The 20,259-nt window shown below is 48.1% G+C and overlaps 1 protein-coding gene across 22 annotated transcripts in view; it reads left to right on the top strand.

Annotated features, from left to right (window-relative positions):
• The window catches only part of Afdn (afadin, adherens junction formation factor), a 132,823-nt gene that overhangs the window by 86,624 nt on the left and 25,940 nt on the right, over window positions 1-20,259 (top strand). For all 22 annotated transcript variants that reach the window (XM_047559543.1, XM_047559540.1, XM_047559560.1 and 19 more), the window contains 4 exons: window positions 1,101-1,244; window positions 2,763-2,961; window positions 5,580-5,683; window positions 7,145-7,231. In XM_047559543.1, coding sequence (XP_047415499.1) covers window positions 1,101-1,244; window positions 2,763-2,961; window positions 5,580-5,683; window positions 7,145-7,231 — 534 coding nt within the window. The remainder of the gene's footprint in view (window positions 1-1,100; window positions 1,245-2,762; window positions 2,962-5,579; window positions 5,684-7,144; window positions 7,232-20,259) is intronic.

The raw sequence follows: 20,259 nt of genomic DNA, 5'->3' as shown, positions 1-20,259 counted from the left end.
GTAATGGAAGTTTGTTGTCTTTCAGTTCTGCAGGCCAGAGTTGAAATCTGGGTGTTGGCTGGGCTGCCTCCTCCTGCGCCCGTGAGGGGGGATGTGTTCCAGATTTCCCCAGCCTCAGGTGTTCCGGGCAGACTAGCCTTTAGACACATCCTCCCAGGTCTGCTCTCTCCTTGGGTTCATGCCTGTCCACGTGTGCGATTGTGAAAGGATGCCAGTCGCACAGCCTGCCAGCTTCACTTTGACTTGTTACCTCTGTAAAGGCCACATCGAAATGTGGCCCTTTTTGAGGTACTAGGGGTTAGACCTCCAAACATCAGAATTTTGAGGGACATAGTGCAACCCGCAACAAGTGCAACCCGCAACAATAACTGGTAGAGTATGGAGACAAGGGAAGTGTGTTTCAGAAGGCTTCATAGTGAAAGATAAATTCCAATTTTAAAATGTACAAGCCAGATCATGTCCTAATGCCTGACTAGCTCTGAGAAAATTTTCTATATCAAAGACTAGGCACTGTGTTTTACAGTTAAGGAAATGAGTTATCTGTAGCCTCAAAACTTCTTTTTTTTTTTTTTTTTGTATCAGGAATTAAACCCAGGGTTACTTAACCACTGGGAAACTCCCAGCCCTTTTATTTTTTATTTTGAGATAGGTTCTCACTAAGTTGCTTGGAGCCCCAATAAGTTGCTGAGGCTGGTTTGAACTTGGAGTCCTCCTGCCTCATCCTCCTGAGTTGCTGGGATTACAGGTGTACAGCACTGTGCCCAGCTCCAAGGGACTTTTGAAATGTATTATGAGTATTAATAATTGGATCTGATTATGTATAATAGTAAAATCCAGAGGGCATCTAAATACCTGTATAAGATGGTGCTCTTAGTTTTATATATTAGTTTATATTAAAGTGTGTTTCTTCCTGAATTTCAAAATTATATAAGCAAGTTCTTTGCTTTATAAATATTACATAAAACACTTATTTTTTTGCTGCTGGGGATTTGAACAGGGCCTTGTACCTGATCAGCAGTAGAGCATAAGCTTAGCTACAGAGGATATTTTTGAAATACATTTAAGTCATGATATTTCATATCATTTATTCTTTTAAATAGGCAACCACTTTGCTTACCATGGATAAATATGCACCTGATGACATTCCAAATATAAACAGCACCTGCTTTAAGTTAAATTCACTGCAGCTTCAAGCCTTACTACAAAATTATCACTGTGCACCCGATGAGCCTTTTATCCCTACGGTAAGTGAGTGTTACGTTGCAACCAAGTATGAGTGTGTTTGCACAGGGAAAATTTGAGGACAAAAGGAACACCTGCTTCACAAATTACTTTGTACATTAGTTTACTTAAAATCTTATGGGACCATTTTGCAGTTATCTGAGACAGTTCAGTGCGAGGAGCAGAAACTACACAGGTCTTTTAGCAGAAAGAAAAAGAGCTGAATCTGGAAGAGCCTGAGCTGGGCTGGCACACTGCTGGCGGGAAGGAATGGCACACAGAACCCAGTCCACAGAGGCTGCCCTGGTGGTCCTCTGCACAGAGGCAGCTGCTGCAGACACCGCACCTTGGGGCACCGTCCGAGCCCCAAGAATTGAGTGGTGGCTGTGTGAGCCGCCCTTCAGTGTTGCTGTGTGCCAGCCGGAAGCAGGAAACAGCCAACACTTGAAGCCACCATCAGCAGTGCCACCTGGCAGAAGAGCGTGCTGTTGTTATGTAGGGAGTGCCACCTGCAGTGAGGAGGAGTGGACTCTGGCCCCACAGCAGCCTGGTGCACATGCTGGTGTATGGGGCATGGGGAGGCCGTGTGCAGGACACTCGGGCTGCTTCCCATCTGCATGAGTTCCAGGAATAGATCTGACCAGGCTGGTGTGCAAGTGCAGGTGGCCTGTCCATTGAGGAGGCAGGAAGGATGGGGCTAGGTGTTCTCAGGGCCCATGTTGGTATCTGGAGTGGGAGTAGAAGGATGGCTGAGTTGGGTCCTTCATCCGTTGAGCTGTACCATTAGGACCAAAGTTCCCTGTGTGTATCATGTAGCAGTTAACATGTTTTTCAAACATAAATCACTCATTTATATATATATATATACATATACATATATATGTATGTATATGTATATATGTATGTATGTATATGTATATATATTTATTTATTTTTTTTAACATTATGTAAGCTTTGCACTGTGTTTCCTTTTTTTGTACTGGGGATTAAATCCGGGGACACTTAACCATCAAGCCATATCCCCAGTCCCTTTTTATTTTTTATTTTGGGAGAAGCTCTTGCTAAGTTACTAAGGCTAGTCTTGAACTTGTGATCCTCCTACCTCAGCCTCCCCAGTCTCTGGATTAGAGGTGTGCACTACCACATCCAACCTTTTCACTCTTATTAAATATTCAACAAGAATATGATCATAAACAAATGAAAAATAAAGCTGTTTAAGAACTGTGCACAGAAATGACTATTCGGAAAAGAAAACAGCATTTTCTAGTGTTAAACAGCTCCTCTCTATGTGAAGCTGTAAGTAGTTGAGATTTAATGGCATCTCGGTCTCCATTTAAAACGTGAACAACTTGGCTGTGAGCTGTTGTTTCATAAAACCAGCCTAGTGAGTATGGATGAGCCTGCTCTCTCTCCAGAGCCCTTCGCCAGGTAGGTGTGTTTGGGAGGTGGTGAGCCACCGTGATCACCTGGCTTCTGAGTGCTGCTGGTCCCGCACTTCAGGAGCTGAGCGTTTTCCGTGACTCAGTGTTTGTTTCCGACAGGATCTCATAGACAATGTGGTGGCTGTGGCTGAGAACACGGCTGATGAGCTAGCCCGCAGCGACGGGAGGGACGTACAGTTGGAGGAGGACCCTGACCTGCAGCTGCCTTTCCTCTTGCCAGAAGATGGCTATTCCTGTGATGTCGTCAGAAACATTCCAAACGGTTTACAGGAGTTTTTAGACCCTCTGTGCCAGAGAGGTAAGTGCAGCTTACCTGGTGGATTCTGAGTTGCGGTCCGGGAGGGAGGAGGAAGCCTCTCCCCACTATCTGTGTGAAAGGCAGTGGCTGCCCCAGGTCTGCTGAGGAGTCTGCCTTGACTTGAGAAGTGTTTCATGGTGACGTGAGGGCAGACAGGTCTGTTCACAGGACTGTGGTGTGTGGTGGCCCTGCAGCAAGCACCTCTCCTGCCCGCTGGGTGAAATGACGTTGGTGCCAGCCCAGCAGAGCATGGAGAGTAGCACCAACTACCCAAGTCCAGCCCGCCTGACAGCTGTGCTCTCGTGGGCAGTTTTCCCCTTGCCTCGGTTCTCACCTGTAAAATGGTCTAGAACGTTGCTGTGAGGACTGGACAGGTTGCCAGCGGGGCCAGGGCAGCCTGCTGCCTGCTGTGCGTGACACCCTGCTCTTGGGGCATGGAGGGGCTTGTGACACTGCCCTTAGGAGTCTACCTCAGGCACTTCCTGGGCTGTCACATGACCCTCTCTACATTGTCTTGCTTTTGTTTATTGATGGAAAATACCACTGTTATTGCTGAAGAATGAGCTTCTGAATCAGACCAAATTTTGATTCCATTCTGCTACTTTTGGGGAAAGTAGAGTAAAGCTCAGATGAGTAGAAAAATAGATGTCAAACATAGGGATTCTACTATCATGTACAACTAATTAGAACAAATAAAATAAAATAAAGAAAACAGGGATTTACTTAAACAAGGAGTAATAGCAAGCTGGACTGGTGGCCCACACCTGTAATCCCAGTGGCTTGGGAGGCTGAGGCAGGACGATCACAAGTTGAAAGCCAGCCTCAGCAAAAAGTGAGGTGCTAAAAGCAAGTCTGAGACCCTGTCTCTAAATAAAACACAATATAGGACTGGGGATATGGCTCAGTGTTCAAGTATCCCTGAGTTCAATCCCGGTATCAAAAAAAAAATGTGGGAAAAGAAAGAGTAATAGCAAGAGTGGAGTTAAGTATACGCCGCACAGCATGTGTAGCGTGTGAGCAGCCTGGAGCTTTGCCGTGCACCACAGAACAGGCGTTCACCAGTGTGGGAGTGGCGAGGGCTTCGTGTGAGTTCTCTGTGTGGCTCTCCAGGCTCTGATTGACTCGGGACATGTGTGAGACCACCTCCTAGCCTCGTCATCACTGCAGTTCATGGGTGTTCACAGCACTTAGAGCTCAGGGCACAGGTGCTGTCTTATGACATGGCATCTGGGTCCTCGGGCTCTGGGCTGTCAGTCGGCCGAGGACGTGTTGCCACTCTCACACACAGTGCAGTTCTGTGGCGGAAGCGCATCAGCCAGGCTGGTGGGGCGGGCCTGAGCTGCTCCTGCAGCTGTGATGCAGAGAAGCCTCCTTGCACGGGCTGCACCTTGCCGTCTGAAGCCTAACTTTCTAGAGAACAGGAACATGATGTGTGACTGTTGGGACTTCATATCTGATCATTTGTGATTCCCTAAAACATGGGAAGGAAAAGCAAGTTGTATTTCTATTTTGTTGAAACTGGATTTGCAATGATGATTTTTTTGTAAAAAAAAAAAAAAAGGCTTAAAGCAGTAAAACTTTATCTGTATTTTAACTGAATATTTTTTAAGACCCCCTCCCCCTTTCTCTTTCTCACAAATAACCTTGTCATGGGTGTCCAAAAAATAGCAGTCCAAATTACCAGCACTGGGGAAACACTTGGGGGGAGGTGTGAATGGGCCCAGCTGGACGTCACACAGCATCCACGCAGGGTGCTGTCCGTCAGTGTCAGCTGCTGATGGCAGGAAGGAGGCAGCGCAGGCTGTGTGACAGGGCTGTGTTGAGACACCACTCCGGAGCACAGATTGGATTCCACTCAGTGAAGGGTGATGTGTTTAAAAGGTTTGGTTATAAAGAGATGCCATTTGTCCATCTTTAAAACATAATACGGTTCTGAAATTTATTTGTAAGAAATTTACTCAAGTATGAACTTGTAAAAGGTCTGGACAAGGAGTAACGAGAAGGGACCCACTGGCCCCACAATTATCTACCCTGCACGTCCACCAGGTGACAGGTCTGCCGCACAGCAGATGCCCACGTCTGTGCCTTTCTCTGGCTCCACCCTCTTCCCTCTCCTCTGCTGAGTAGGTACTCTGAATGCCACTGAGGGTCTCCTAGTCTGTAGTAAACAGTTCTGTAAGGAATTTATGACAGGATAATTAAGCTGATTTCTCTCAGAAGTAATGAAAAAAGTCATTTGGGACCCAAAGGAAAGAGAGACCCAATTTCACTTTTCACTTTGGTGTTGAAATCTTATTGGATCAAAATCAATATATAGGGGCTGGGGTTGTGGCTCAGTGGTAGAGCGCTTGCCTGGTATGTGTGAGGCACTGGGTTCGATCCTCAGCACCACATATTAATAAATGAATAAAATAAAGGTCTGTCAACATCTAAAAAATATTTAAAAAAAAAAAACAATATATAATTAAGTGTCTGGTCATTGGATTTTTAGAGAATGAAGGCTCAGAGAGGAGTTGACCGTGTGAGGTGCCAGACTGGGTGGTGTCTGGCTTGCTGGGCAGGGCTGCTGTCCTTAGCTCTGGGCTTTTCCCTGTCCTAACACGCTTATGTGCCCCTAGGGTTTTGCAGGCTGATTCCTCACGCGCGCTCACCAGGCACTTGGACAATACATTTTGAAGGTGCGGATTATGAGAGCCACTTTCTGCGTGAGAACACAGAACTGGTAAGTACTCTGAGAGAGTAGGTTGGGCCACAGCAACATGAAGATGTGATATGGATGTGTTCCTTGCTTGCACTGAGCACTGTTGTGATGGGGAACGTTTTAGGCCATTCTTAAATACTGATTTGATTGAGACACCTTAAAGCCATGATTTATACATATGACATGCATTTATATAGGTATATTTCCTTGTACCATGTCTAGTCTACAGTTTTGCCTGTTAGCAAATTGAACTGTTTAAAGAATATTTAAGCTCACAGTTTTGCCAGCATTAATGTAAATGCATCTTTTAAAAACATATTAATATGGTGTCCTCAACAGAGTTTATTAGAAAAGTATTTTTCCTTGGCAAAAATATCATTTTCTCATTTGTTCTACCTTGTCTTAAATGTATATCACGTTTTTAACTAATATTTTGCATCTTTTGAAATAGTAAATAGCTTTATAACTTCTTGAGGAAATTTTCTCCTTTGCTTCATACAGAGTTTTAAACAAAAAGATGCTCATTTGTTTATTTAATTCAGAGTAATTTATTTTGGCTCCCCTAGACTATCTTACATTTGAGTAGCAGAGCCATCTCCAAAAGTTGATTAACAGTGGCTCTGTTAGACCAAATATGTAATCCCATTTTACTACCCATCAGCCATCGCTGGTCATTGTTGGGCAAATTCAAAGTTACAGCAGCAACTTCTGATTACCAGATTTTTATAGGAAAACAAGTACCTCTATTTCAGGTCTTGATTTTTTTTTTTTTTTAATTCTGAGGTCACCTTATTTTATTTACGCCCCTCCAGATCTCTTAGGCTTGCTGTTTCTCGCAACTAAGCAGCCTGCATGCGATCACCCTGCTGCCGGTGGGCCTGGGTGTTGCTGCGCAGCGCTCGTGTGGCCTGTGTGCTGGGGGTGTGCCTCGGGTTTGCCCCATGTTGGGATGAGGTGTGTCATGTGGGTCACACGTGGTTTTGGAGGCTCCTTTTCCTGGCTGATGAATCCTGCCCACTGGCCCGTCTTCCTGCATAGGACTTTGAACGCTGCTATGCAGCTCCTGTAGCCACTTTTTTTTCCCATTTAAAATAAAACGATGTTGGTTTTCCCAAGAGACTGAGGTGTTCGGTCATCTGTGTTACAGCTGGTTTTGTGTCCTCCCTACAGGCCCTATGAAATACGTTCAGATTTCTTCTTTGGATAAAAGCCGTACCACCCCCAGACCCTGGTGGCTTATTTTGGAAGACCAAGGCAAAGATGAGATTTCTATCTTATAAGCAGGTTTTCTAACATGAGAGCAGTGGAGATTCATTTTTGTTTATGAATTAAGTTCTTAAAAGAACTTTTAAATGGCACTTATCGCCAGTCCTCTCCATGCTTAAGAGCACCAGTATTCAGTTCTCCAGGGCAGCGAATGAGGCTGAGGTTGAGTCTTCCTTTCCTTCCTTTATAAAGAGAGCCTTTATTTTCCTCTGTCAGGCCCAGCCTCTGAGGAAGGAGCCTGAAATAATCACTGTGACCCTAAAGAAGCAGAATGGAATGGGCCTCAGCATTGTGGCAGCAAAGGTAAGGGATGAGCCTGGGAGTGTTCTGCCCTCCCCTCCCACAGCCCCACGCCCCACTGGGGCCAGAGCTGCAGCCTGAGTGGAGCCACTGTGCTGGCTGATGACTGTGGGGTGACTCCTGCTCTGAGAATGTGGCTGGGTGGGTGGTGCCCTTGAAGGCAGTGAGAAGCGTGGGCCCAGGAGAAGTCCACACAGGTTCACCGCCTCCTCGCAGCGGGCATTGGCACTGAGGGCCACTGGGGACCTCTGGCACTGCAGAGTTGGGCCTGCCTCCAGGTGTTCCCTTGCAGAGGTGAACTGGGGTTTAGGAGACCTCTGCACATCACTCTCCTCTTGGTATTGCCTGCTGGGCTGTCCCCTGAGGCTCTTGGGGTCTGAGTTCTGGCACCCACTAATCTGGCAGGACATTGACAGCCACACAGTCTCAGTTGAAGAACTGGAGTTACTACTCATAGCCTCTTCCACCATGGATGCCTAAGCTGGTTTGTGTGTCTTCAACTTTGGTGGATTCATAGATGTGTTCAGAGAAACAAGTATGAGTTTTAAAGATAATATTCAGTGACTAATAGTTCAGTACACTCTGCTAATATGTTGCTTAAAATAATGCTTCAGCAATAAAATTACCTTTCCCTAGCCCTAGGGAATATGTTTGGAAAACTTGCATGATACCATGCAGCAGTATGATAGAAATGCCTTATGCATTGCAGGCTGGTAGTGTATCCTGAGAAGTATTTTTAAATTGGTAATAGTAACCGAAATTTAGTTTGAAATTTGTTTTTGTCTATACCAGATGGTCTGTTATCCTGAGTGTGTTCATTGGCTTATTGTTGCTGTAACCAGAATACCCAAGAACAACTACTCAGAGAACCTGAAGTTTGTTTTTGTTCAGTTTCAGAGGTTCAGCCCGGGGTCGGCCATGTCCATTGCTCTGGGCCCAGTGAAGCAGAGCCCAGAGCAATGGTGGAGGAGCACTGCTCTGTTCCTTGCAGCCTGGAAGCAGAGAAACAGATAGGAAGTGACCATGGACAGAGTCCCCAAGGCTACACCCCAGTGGACTATCTCCTCCAGCCACACCCAGCCTACCTACAGTTACCACCCAGTAGTCCATTCAGATTGTTAATCCATCAAATGAATATCCATGATGAGGTGACAGCCCTTTTCACCACTGATCATTGCTACATTGCATCACACAATGGGAGACAGTGTTAGATCCGAATCATAACACTGAGTATTAATTGACAGTAAACAAACTGTCTTTGGAACCCTGCTATTCCCATTGCCCAAGGATCCACAGTGTTTCAGCAGTTGGCATGAGGGCACAGGGCAAGCCGTGAGGCGAGTACTGCAGCAGACATGCAGAAGAGGGGCTGGCTGAGTCTGTGACTTCTGCAGACAGTGAGCTGGAGCATGCAGGCCTCCTGACATGGGACTTCTGTGAACACTGTTTCCCCTTCTTGCAGTCTTTGTCCCTTGTGCTCCTTCTCAAAACAGGAATGTAGGGTGTGTCCTATGTCCAGGATTTCCCTGGCAGCCCACCCTCTCATTGCTGCCCCCTGAGGGAGGGCAGGTCCCTCCATGCTTCTCTTTGAAGTACATTCTACAGCTGGAAGTCATCAGTAGGCATTTGCTCTCCCCATGGCTGACTGCAGAGCCTGCTCTCTAGCACCCTTGCTCCCTGACAGTCCTTGGCAGACAGTAAGGGAAAATATTTCTTTCTTTTTTTTTTTTGGTGCTGGGGATCGAACCCAGGACCTTGTGCTTACAAGGCAAGCACTCTACCAACTGAGCTATCTCCCCAGCGGGAAAATATTTCTTGAAAAAAATGGATAAGCAAGAACAGATCTTTGGGTTTTTTGTTTTGTTTTGTTTTTAGTGTTATAGAATGGTACTTGGATTGCTGTATCTTTAATCCTGAAAGTTAATTTACATGTTGTAATGTCACTATGTTAAAATATGCTCACTGGGTTAGCTCTGAAGTTTATTATCCATAGATGGATACAGTTAGAAAGATCCAGTACATTTTAGAACAGTGGACAGAGGAGGTTAGTGTCCTAGAAGCAGTGGTGGGGCACAGTGGAAACGCTGAAGCCAGCTGGTCCTTGGGTTGTGTACTTCTGTGAGAAAGGCTTGATGCCATGAGGCAGGCGGGGCCGAGCAGACCAGCCCCGTGCCTGCTGTGCTGGATGGCACTGGGGCAGGTAGGGAGGGCAGCATGGAGCCAGCACCACTGAGGAGTGGTGGGCTTGCCTGGGAGGAGGAGGGTTCAGAGAAGGAGGCCTGGACCGCTCAGGGTCTCCTGCAGAAGCCCGTGTGGAACTCAGTGGGCCATCTCTGGAGCCTGAGTCACAGGGAGTCACCCAAGAGGAAGGAGCAGGGATGTGGAACCCAGCCCACAGTCCAGAACCCCTGCTCAGCCCTGGTACAGCTGGGCTGGCGGGCTGTATGTAGTTCCAGACACTTGCCATTTCCCTTGACCCATAACTCAAAACATCTAGAGATGTGAAAAGGGAAGTACCAGCTGTGGGATTCTTTTCCCTCTTTACTCACTAGCTGGTCAGCACCCAGTTGCAGGATGAGGAAAACATCAGGATCAAAGTTGATCCCAGCATGCTTAGATACGTAGGGAAACCTTTGCCCTGGGTTGGGTGTCGTCAGGATCAGTGTGCTCTCCAGGCATGGGTGAGGCCTGGGTTCCACCCCAGAACTGCAGAGGACACTGCAACAGAGCAGGAGCGACTCGACGTCTGTGCTCCCCATTGCATGGACAGTCCCACTTCACGAGCATGTTTCCCTGGAGTTTGGGGCATGTGGGTTGAGCTTCCATTGTAAGAGTCACCATCATCTCCAGTTTAATCAGACTCCCAATCCACAACCACTTGTTGCTGTTGCCTTGTGATATGGGTAGAATTTGGTCTCCTCTCTGGTATGGTGTCCTGACACAGAGGAGCCAACCTTCATGGCGGGGAGGCGGGGTGGGACTCAGGCTCTACCTGGCATGGCTCACTCTCTGCTCCCAACTTGTGTTCTTCCCAGGCTGCCAGGTGTCAGGCGAACAGTTAGGACAAGCCAAGCTGAAAGGCACAGTTGAGCCTTTGTTCTGTTATGCAGAGGTGCAGGCAAGATGCCAAAGACAAGGGTATTGCCCTGTGTTGCTTTTTTCCCAGGAAGGTTCAGGCTGGGAGTCAGAGGATGAGCAGATGGGAAACCTGGCCCTGCCTGTTGTGGACCTGGGTGGGTGGGGAAGGCGTGCAAGATGCAGTCAGGCTCTGGGCTGGAATGCAGACCTGTGGCTGACAGGGCCAGTCAGGCCTCAGACTGTTTGACGTGCAGTGCTGGGCGCCTGGCATAGCTGCCCTGCAGTGTCTGTGGTCATGCCCCACCTCAGCCTCTTGTGAGTTGGTGGAGGCCCTGGAGCTGCTTTGGCATTTGCTCATGTGCAGCGAAGCCTCTAAGGAGTATGCAGCCTCCCCTCTACATCTGAGCAGGAAGTGGCCTTGTCACAAAAGTACAACAGTTGTGGAACCCAAGCCTGATGTGGTGAGGGTGTCCCCCAGGGTCTTTAGGCCATAGAGCCCTGTTAAGACCAGGTTGTTACCTTTACTAGTATTAGAGTAAACTTAATAAGTGGCTTATTGTTAGAATATTTATCCTAGAAGAGGGTACTGATGGCCTGATGGTGACAAGGAGAATGTAATTCTTCACTCTTCAGTCTCCTGGCTTTCTTGTGTTTCCCATCCTGAGGGGGATGGTTAGGAGGATTCCTAGCCTGGAGAGTAGCCATGGTGGTGGTGTTTCTATCTGCAGTACAGGGTTCAGAATTAGGGCTTCCTGGAGCTTCAAGCAACATGGCCACGTGGACATCTTCGCTGGACCTGAGCCCCTGAGTTCACCTTCTCCTCCTGTGCTACCTGTGCACAGTGGCCCTCCCACCACAGCTCCTGGAAAGAGGCACGTGCAGACTTTGTCCCCTCAGGACAGCACTGTGAAGAGCAGAGCCTGTGGCCCAACCCCTGCCCATTGTCACCACCTCACTCCACGCAGGACTGGGGGCTGTCTAGGCGCCTCCTTCTGTCCTTGCTGTAGGTGAGGGCAGTCTTCTCCCTGGCTTGGAGGCGGTTTTCACTTTGTTATCCTCTTTGGTCTTTTCAGAGGTTTCCTACAGTGACTAGAGTGCGTGAATTTGAAATTAAAGCGAACAGTAACAGTTCTCCCACGAGAGAGTGCAGTCATCCTGCCATGGTTTACTCAGCTGTGAAGAAACTGAATGAGAGCGAGTGGACTCGGCTCTCCTAGAAGTTGCTCTTTTCCTGGTCAGAGTTTTCTCTGTCTTCATGGTACTGCTGGACAGCTGCCCTGTCCGCAGGCACTTCTTCATTGGAGGCACTTGGTGAACCAGCAAGCACAGGGTGGCCTCGTGGGACCTTGCTTGTGCAGGGATGTTGTCTGAGGGTCTGACTCTGAGGTAGAAGACTCTGTGAAGGTGGCGCTGAGGAAGTGGATTTTAGTTTAGACCTAAACGGAGAGCGAGGGCTGCCAGGTTAGAAAGGCAGGCCGTGTGCATCTGCAGAGCACAGGCGGGTGGGCAGGTCACAGAGCAGTCAGCAGCTGCTTCTGAGGGGCCAGACTGTAGCCGGGCTCCACTTTGCAGCCTCATGAGCTCTGTTGCACAGTGTGTGCTCTGTGTATCTGCAAACACATATAGGCCAGTTTGCAAATGACCCAGTGTTCCTATAAAATTTTATGTACAAGAGCAGGTGTTGGGCTACTGGCCAGCCCCTGAGGCAGAACCTGGTGAAGGTGGGTCTTGAAAGGACTGTGGGTTGGATTATAGGTGAGACAGTGGCCTTCAAATGTAGATGAAGGCGAAAGTTAAACTTTAGCTCCCCTGTGCTGTGGCACAGACATCAGAGGCTTTCAGCACTGGCTTCCCACATGCGGGATCCGAGCAGCCAGCGGGGTGGCAGGAAGCAGCCTGTGGCTGGTGTGCTGAGGCCTGAGTATCTCCACAGACCCTGCTGGGGGCAGCCTCGGCTCTTGGGCCTTGCTGAGGGGCTGCCAGATCTGACTGGGAGTTAGTGCTGACTTACATATGTGGGAAGATGCTGTTTGAGTGGCAAGTGACTTGGGTGAATAACACAGTAAGTTGTGGTTCTCTCTGGAGCAACAGGTACTGAGGTGTCCCTCAAGGTGGGGCTGCTGGAGACAGGGAAGGGCCAAGGGGCTGGAGCTATGGGGGGAGTCAGAGCTGGGTTTGAACAGGTTGCACTTGAAGTTGGGGAGCCTCACAAGCCAAGAGGGTGCCTGGCAGAGTTGGAGAATGGAGCTGAGAAGGCTGGAGCCAGAGGGGAAGCTCTGGAGCGAGCGCAGGCTCCCAAGGAGACGGCCGAGAAGACCACCTGTTCCCTAGCAGTGGATGCTGTTTCAGAACTGAAAATAGCGTTCGATGTCTGTCCTTGGAGTGGAAACAAACTGAGACGCAGCCCCCAGGGAGCTGTTCTTCAGGCAGCCTGTTTTTCTCCGGCTTCTTGAGAGAAGGCCCACAGAAGAAAGCAGGCGTCCTGTCCTGAGTACTGCCAGGCTACCATGGTGTGGTTGAGAGGGGACCCGGTGTGCAGAGTTAGAGCCCTTGACTTGTTTCTCAGACTGCAGGGTGTCTTCTAGGTACAGGGTGGGTCAGTGTGTGGCAGGCTTCACCTGCAGCAGGAGTCGGCCACAGACGTCTGTCTGCTGCCTGGGCTCCAGGGCACGCTGTGCCCCTCTGCCTCCACCACCAGTGTCCAGTTGCCATCCCTCTGGAGGCCCGTTTCCTTGCCCTTGGTGCTTTGGTAGTGGCCGCAGCGCCTGGTGGAGAGCATGCACAGCGGCAGCAGGGCCACGTGTGCTCCTGTGGTCTCGTGTCCGCCCGGCCAGTGTCTCTTTCTGCAGAGGAGCCTGCCAGCCTGTGGCCTTTCTGCGTCTGCGCTGCTGCTTGCTGTAACTGGGTTTGTGTTCCGCCCAGGCCTCTTTCCTTTTTTGATTGGTGTGTGGCTGAGCTGCTGTAACCCTGAACTTTGTTTGATGTGAAGTTCTCCACCTCGCCCTCCACGTGCTGGTTAGTTTTATGAAATCCAGATGATGGGGAAGCCGGGCGTGTGTGTGCAGTTTGTTTTGAAACGTTGTTTTTAGGGAGTTCGGCTTGCTGCTTCTTACTCTTCTATGGAACAACACCAGGCTTCCTGTTTAGTTTGGATTTTTGAAAGACATGATTTTTAATTTTTCTGACTCTTTTGGAAGTTTAATGAAGTGCACAGTGAACGGGAATCAGAGTGCACTGGTTGCATAAGAGCCTGTGTCGCGTTGGTTGTAGCGCGTGTGGTAAGCGCCACCCATGCCGGAGTGTCCAGCTCGGGGTTGGGGCCATCCCTATCTTGAGGAGTCAGCTGTTGGCAGCTTGAAACTGAGAAGTGGGCAGCTGGTGTTCAGCCTGGGACGCTGCTGTTGTCCTAGAGAGGAGGATGTGGTTCTCTGTGGTGGGAAGGGCAGCGCCGGTGAGTGTCTCGAGCCCTTCCGGGACCCTGACGGCTTCTCAGGCCACTTGTTCAGACCTGCTGATGATTAACTTGCTTGGGAAGAACCATTTATGTAGTTGTGATTACATACCCAGGTGGTGGGTGCTCTCTTTATGCTCTAAATTCTTAAGGTTCATAAGAATATAAAGCCTTTATATGCTTTTTATTTGAGAAAAAAGCCATAACATTTTTTAACAGAAAAATATTTTAATGTTTTCTGTAGCACAAAATAATTAAATGGAGACAGATATAAGAGAGTGAGATAGTTCATGTGCCAGTAAGTTACAGTGCTTTAAATCTCTACCTCACTGACATTGGCTCCTGCCGGTCACACAGGGTGAAGACTGCTTTAAAGAGTGGCAGCCAGCAGTGGCGTGCCCGGCCAGGACTGAGGTCGCCACACCTGACTTTCTTTTGCTGCACTGAGTGGGGTCACTGTAGCCTTTCTCAAAATCTGTTTTCTTTTTTTAAAAGCAGCATGAAAGGGACGACTTTAACAGTGCTTAGACTCGTTTACTAACCTGTGTAAAATGGGTGGTTGATGAGCACCTTGAAGATGTCCGTGCTCTTAGCCTAGATCCAGCTTTTAAGCCTCACCTTGGAACACAGTGCGTGTCCCTGGAGAGGGGAATGGCCAAGTCCCCGATGGCGCCACTGCTGAAGAGCAGGTCGTGCCATAAACTCCGTCCTTTGGGGGGTCGAGACTTCCTCTTGTGTCCGGTTCCATGTGTGGGAGCGCTGCAGAGCGCCGTCAGCCTGCTCTGGGCCCTTCATTAGGACCACTCCCTAACACCAGCACAGCTCCAGGGAAGTGCCAGAGTGCCTTCCTCCTAGGTCATTTGAAAGGACAAAAGTGCCCCTGTGACTTTTACCCATGAGTATGAAAACCATATTTTATATTTTTGTGCCAAAAGCAAAATAGTGGACTATTTAAAAGAATGATCCTTTCACTGATTTTTTAAAATTATGACCCAAGTGCTAATTTCCTGGATTGATTGGAATATTGATGAATTCTGTTACATAGTAAAAGAGGAGGGACATAAGTCGTTAGTCCTCTGACGAACCGTCTTCTCACAGCGTGGTGCACGTAGAAGCTCGGACTGCACTGGCCCCGCCCGTCTCCCCGTCGGGCTTAGGGTCCAGGTGCACCCTGTGCAGATTAACTGGCCAGTTCTGTGAGGAAGTGTGGGTCCTCTATGGGCGCCTCACCACTCTGAGAGTCCAAGGAAAGCTTGGGGTTTCTCCTCCCTGGTGATGGTCACACGCTCACTGCTGGGGTTTCCTGGACCTCCTCAGACCTTCCTGGGACCCATCTTCGGCCTCTCCTGCCTCTTCATTCTATGTAGAGGGAAGTGTTGGGTGATGGGGTGTGTTTTGGTTTGTCCTGTTTGCATTTGGTACAAAGGGGTAAACAACAAACAGCTGGAATTAGCATTTCCTCATGAAGACCAAGCTTGCTTGTGTATACCTACCATGTCCGTTAGGATAATTTGTCATTTACTCTCAAAGTTGCTGGTGTTGAAGCTATGGAAGGAATGGATTTTAGAACTGATTATTTAAACATTGAGGTAATTTCTACCAAAAAGAGAACTCTTCAGAATGTTCTTTAAACAACAGTTGGGATTTCAATAGTTTGGAGATAAAGCATTTGAAGCCTGGGAACAGTGGGCGAGCCAGCTGCACACTGAGCATCTGGAGGGTCAACTGTGTGGGGCCCTGGGGTCACAGGCCCACATTGTTTACTGCTCCAGCCGGGCGCCAGGCTGGCCTCTGCACCTGAGAACAATGGACCGGGCCAGGCAGCTTGGCAGCACCTTCTTCCTCCGGCATTTTTTTCCCTTCTGGATTGTTGCTTAATGATGTTTTTGTGCTGTTACTCACACGGACTCCCACACACTCTGCATTTGCTCCTGGGTTCCTGGAGCACTGGCTCCTGCTTGTGCCTGCCTGCACCTAAGGCCGAGGATGGCTGCCTTTGCCAGCTTCTGAAAAGGCAGGTGAGGAACCAGGGCGGGCATGGGGGGCAGCCCTCCCCTCCTCGGCCAAGGCAGCTGGAGGTGCCAGTCTCTCATGTCCAGGGCAGTACTTGGTGGCCTGGTGGGGTTATTTCTCCTTGTCCTGGTTCCGGTTTTGTTCTGCCACGCTCACACATGACTGTCCAGAGGTAAAGCTGAGATGCGGTCTGTTTCACCCACCTCTCGCTCTACCCTTCTTGCTCTTTCATCTCAGAGTCCCTTTCTTCTAGGAGGGAGAGTGGCTGCCAGTGCGTTTTAAGGTTGGGATGCGGAGCTCCTGTGGGTGGCCTCTCTGGGTCCCATGCCCCCTGTGCTGGGCACTGCCTGCCTGTGTGTCGCCTGTCAGTCTCCCTATTGGGAATCATGGAGAAGGCGTAAGACCTGCAGGCATGCCCCAGACACTGAGCTGTGGGTGTCTTTCCCAAGTGCTTCTGTAGGGAAAGTGCGCTTTTGTTATTAAAAAAGAAAAAAAAAAAGCATCCTTGATACTTAAGTTTGTTAGTTAAATCCTAAGATTCTGTTCACTTAAGTGCCCCGCTTACTGTGTAAAGGAACTGACCTGGTGATGAGGAGTGGGCAATGCTGAATGGTTTGCAAATAATAAGACCAAAATGCAGTATTTTTAAGTACCATCTTAGGGACATTTAGGCAAGCAGTTCTTAACATTATTAAGCTCTTATGTATTGCTCTACTATGTCGTGTTCTCAATGATAATGGCTCTCATTGTTTTTCTCATAGTTGGAAACCAGAGTGTAATGTTTGCATGTATATGTGTTAATAAGATCTTGTTTTGACCAATTATCTGCATGATTATAAATTCATTACTGGTGCCTCTGATTACTGATAACCATGAAAATCCTTCAGTTTTAGATCAGGTCTATACAATAAAAATATAATGTGAACCACATAAGTAACTGAAAATTTTTCTGTTAGCTACATTAAAAAAAAAAACAAGTGAAATTCATTTTTATAGTGCTTCATTTTATATAATACATCCAAAATGTTGCTTTAGCATGTAGTCAATGTAAAAGTCATTATTTCCATACATGTGTTGAAATCTGGGTGTCTTATACTCAGATGCCTCATTTCAGGCTAGCCAAGGTCAAGGCCTTTACTGGATGGGACAGTTGTAGGCTGACTGACAGCAGCCCACCAACAGCCATAACTTGCTGTGTGTTCCTGAGTTGACTTCTAGTCGGTATTTGCAGAGCTTGTACTTTCAGCTTTCGGTGACTGATATGCTGTCCACTGACATACAGTGGCAGAGAAGGCATAACTTTTGGACCTCAGTTTCCTTTCTCAACTGGGAAAGGAATAGAATTACCATAAAATGAGGTGTGTGTGTGTGTGTGTGTGTGTGTGTGTGTAAAGTGGGAGCTGATGGATCATGTAATAAATTTGGAGTCAGTCTTACCAGACCAAGGTTATATTGTGTATTACTGTTTAGAAATTAGACATGAATCAAAGTGGTCTAATAAGTTTATCTTGCATATTTTTGTCCTGGGCTAACATGTCATTTCTGTGCAGATGAAGTGGCAGGTAGTAAGGGGTTCACTAAAGCTAAGGAATTGTCATGGCGCAGCAGTGGGTTTTCTTCTGCACCTGTCCAGTAGTTGTCCGTTTCCAGGATGGACAGCTTCTTTAACTCTGCTGTCCAGCTGGTCAGGCCAGGACTGCTGTAGCCAGATACAGTTGGGCCAACAGTGTGGTGCTGGCGCTGAAAGTAACTACCCTTATGATCTGATGCAGATGGTTAGAAATTTCTTAGTGTTCTTTCATCTCAAGGTACTCCTCTCTAATTTTGCTTTTCTGAAATAAACACCAGAGGAATTGTAAATTCTCTACAGCAGTCGTGTTCACAGCTTTTTATGGAATGTGTGTGACTGAGCTGCACAGGAACTGGGGCGGGATTTCCATCCACCGAGGGAAGAAGGGAAGGGAACTTTTTTCTTTTCTTTTCTTTTCTTTTTTTTTTTTTTGAGGAAAAGGAAAAAGGTTTATTGCTTTCATAGCAAAGGAGCAGCACAGAAGGCTCCTTCCCAGAGGCGATGATGCTACCCATCAGCAGGAACAGGGACTTTTAAAGAGGGGTTCAAAGGCTACAGTCCACATGTGGGAGTTGTAATTCACTTGTGGATCTGGGAGACGGTCAGTTCTGAGATCTTTCTGGTGCCACCCCCAAGTCTGGATTACTTCTTCCTGTGGTGGGTGGGTGCTCAGGGCCAGGGAACTGCCTAGGATGGGGAGGGGCGGGAATCCTGTGTCCCCTGGGATTAGGGAGGAGCAGGGAGAAAGGAGGAGAATGAAACACGTCCATTTTAAAAATCAGTTGCAGTGGCCGAGCAGCAAGGCCTGTATTCAAAGCATAAAGTGGACACTGTTACATTTCCCCACTGTCAATTTCTCGCTTCCATTTCTATGGAAAAATGGGCAACAACTTCTCCAAGCTGCTTCCGACTGAAAGAGAGCGAAGTTGAGGGAAGTACCCAAAGTCCTTGTTCTCTGTCAGGTGGGGCATGGACAGTCAAGGACACTCAGCACCAGAGCAGTCCAGAGTCCACAGTGGCAGAGGGCAGGTGACTGGACAAGGCACATGCAGGGCAGGGATCATGCTCAGACAACAATAAACAAGACAGCAAAGCTTTACTTTTTTGTAAACAATTAGCACAAAAGCAATTAGTATTAGTATTAGTTAGCCGATCTCTGAAAACCACAAGGACAGCGATTCATGATCATATCAGTGAAACACAGGTCAGGAAGATGTGTAGAGCCATGCGATCAGGCTCACACTAACTCAGGACGGACGTGTGAACCTGGAGTCCTTTGTGATCATTACTCTTAGGCACTCCCACACAAGAGCCCTGGGAAAGGGAACTTCTGAGACTCGGTGCCACAGAGCCGGCTGAGTGTGCAGGGCAGTATAGTATTGGCAGATGGCCCCACTCCCTGGGCACATGCCGGCTGGTGCCCTCAGAGCGCTTCCCCCGGGTGAGCAGGGCGGGTGCAGCTCCTGGCTCTCTTTCCACATAGTCCACATCGTGTCTGTCTGCCTTTTCTAAGAGTGTTTTTTTGTTTGTTTGTTTGTTTTTAATAAAAACAACACATTCCATAGTGAACTCTCTGACTTTCAGTCAGAATTGGTGACAACCTCTACTCCATTGGGTCTTTCAGATTAGTCTCTGATAATCATGAACGATTTTTTTTTTCCCAAGATGAAAACCTCTTTTGTGACAAGCAGATACACTTAAAATTTTAATTTGCTTGGAATTAAAAGAAGGGATTCTAACTTAGAAATCAGAGAATTTCCTTCACTTCCTGAAGTATTCATTCATTAAAACAACAGACTCCTTATCCTAGTCCTCTAACACAAGGAGTCAACCAGATGTAGTTGGCCAGTGGGCAGCCTGGTTAGACAGTGCCCTAGAGCACAGTCCCAGAACCCCAGCGGTGTGTGCCGGGCTGAGGGAGACCCACCCCGACAGGTCCCATGGCAGAGCCAAGCAGACTTGTGCTCCAGGGAAGCCCCGTGGGAGCACAAGTGAGAAGAAATGGCAGCTCCCTTCTTGGGGAGAGCAAGCGAGGGGCAGGTGGTGGAGGGCAGGTGGGCCTAGGGGTTGAGGGACAGTGGGGATCTGGGCAGATCCATGGTGTCAGCAGGATGTTTTGGGTGGAGAAAATGAGAACGTCAACACAAGTCAGTGTCGGGTAGGTGGAGCGTGGCGGGGAGCCTGGAGCGCAGAGGCGGCTTGCCTGGTCAGGACGGCATGAGTCACACTAGCTTCCTGAGAGGCGGGTCGGCCGTGGGGAAGCCAGCACCTCTGCTGCACAGCAGCTTTCTGGTCTTGCCAGAGGCTTCTGAAATTCATGGTGTCTACTTCTGCCTATTTGAAAATAGGTAATAGTGGCATTGAGTACTCATTACATGATCAGTTTACTTTAATATTTCAATTTGGATTTACATATTTCACATGGTATATAGCATTGTTAATTGCCTGATCAAAGCAGTACAGGATTCAGGTTACCTGGATACACTTGTGATTGACATGGGGTCCGCAGCCTGACCATGTGTTGTCAGTGTCTACAATGTAGTTTTGAAGTAAGGGCTAGTGGAGTCCTCGGGCTGTGATTCCTGAACGTAGGATTTGTTGAAGACATTCCCACCCAGAGCAACCTGTAGTGATCATGGCTTATCACGGCCCTTCCTTGGTGAGCCTCTGAATACCAGAGAGCCCCTGAAGACACACAGCAGGGAGGGGCTGTTGTCTCATCGTAGTCAACCCAGTTTGTGATTCTGTAAAGGGTCTTCTTATTTCACTTTGTTCAGATAGGCAGTTGGAGTTATTTTGGTCTTTTATACTCATGGCAGTATTCTAAAGCACACAGAAACGGGGAAAAGAGGCTCAATCGTCTTAGAATACGTTTGCTGTTTTCTTGTTTGTCGCATCGGTGCTATTCTTATTGTGTTT

Source organism: Sciurus carolinensis, chromosome 7, assembly GCF_902686445.1.
Source record: "Sciurus carolinensis chromosome 7, mSciCar1.2, whole genome shotgun sequence".
In the NCBI taxonomy this organism is placed as follows: Eukaryota; Metazoa; Chordata; class Mammalia; order Rodentia; family Sciuridae; genus Sciurus; species Sciurus carolinensis.
The sequence above is the reverse complement of the archived record's forward strand: the minus strand, read 5'-3'. Positions and strand labels throughout refer to the sequence as shown.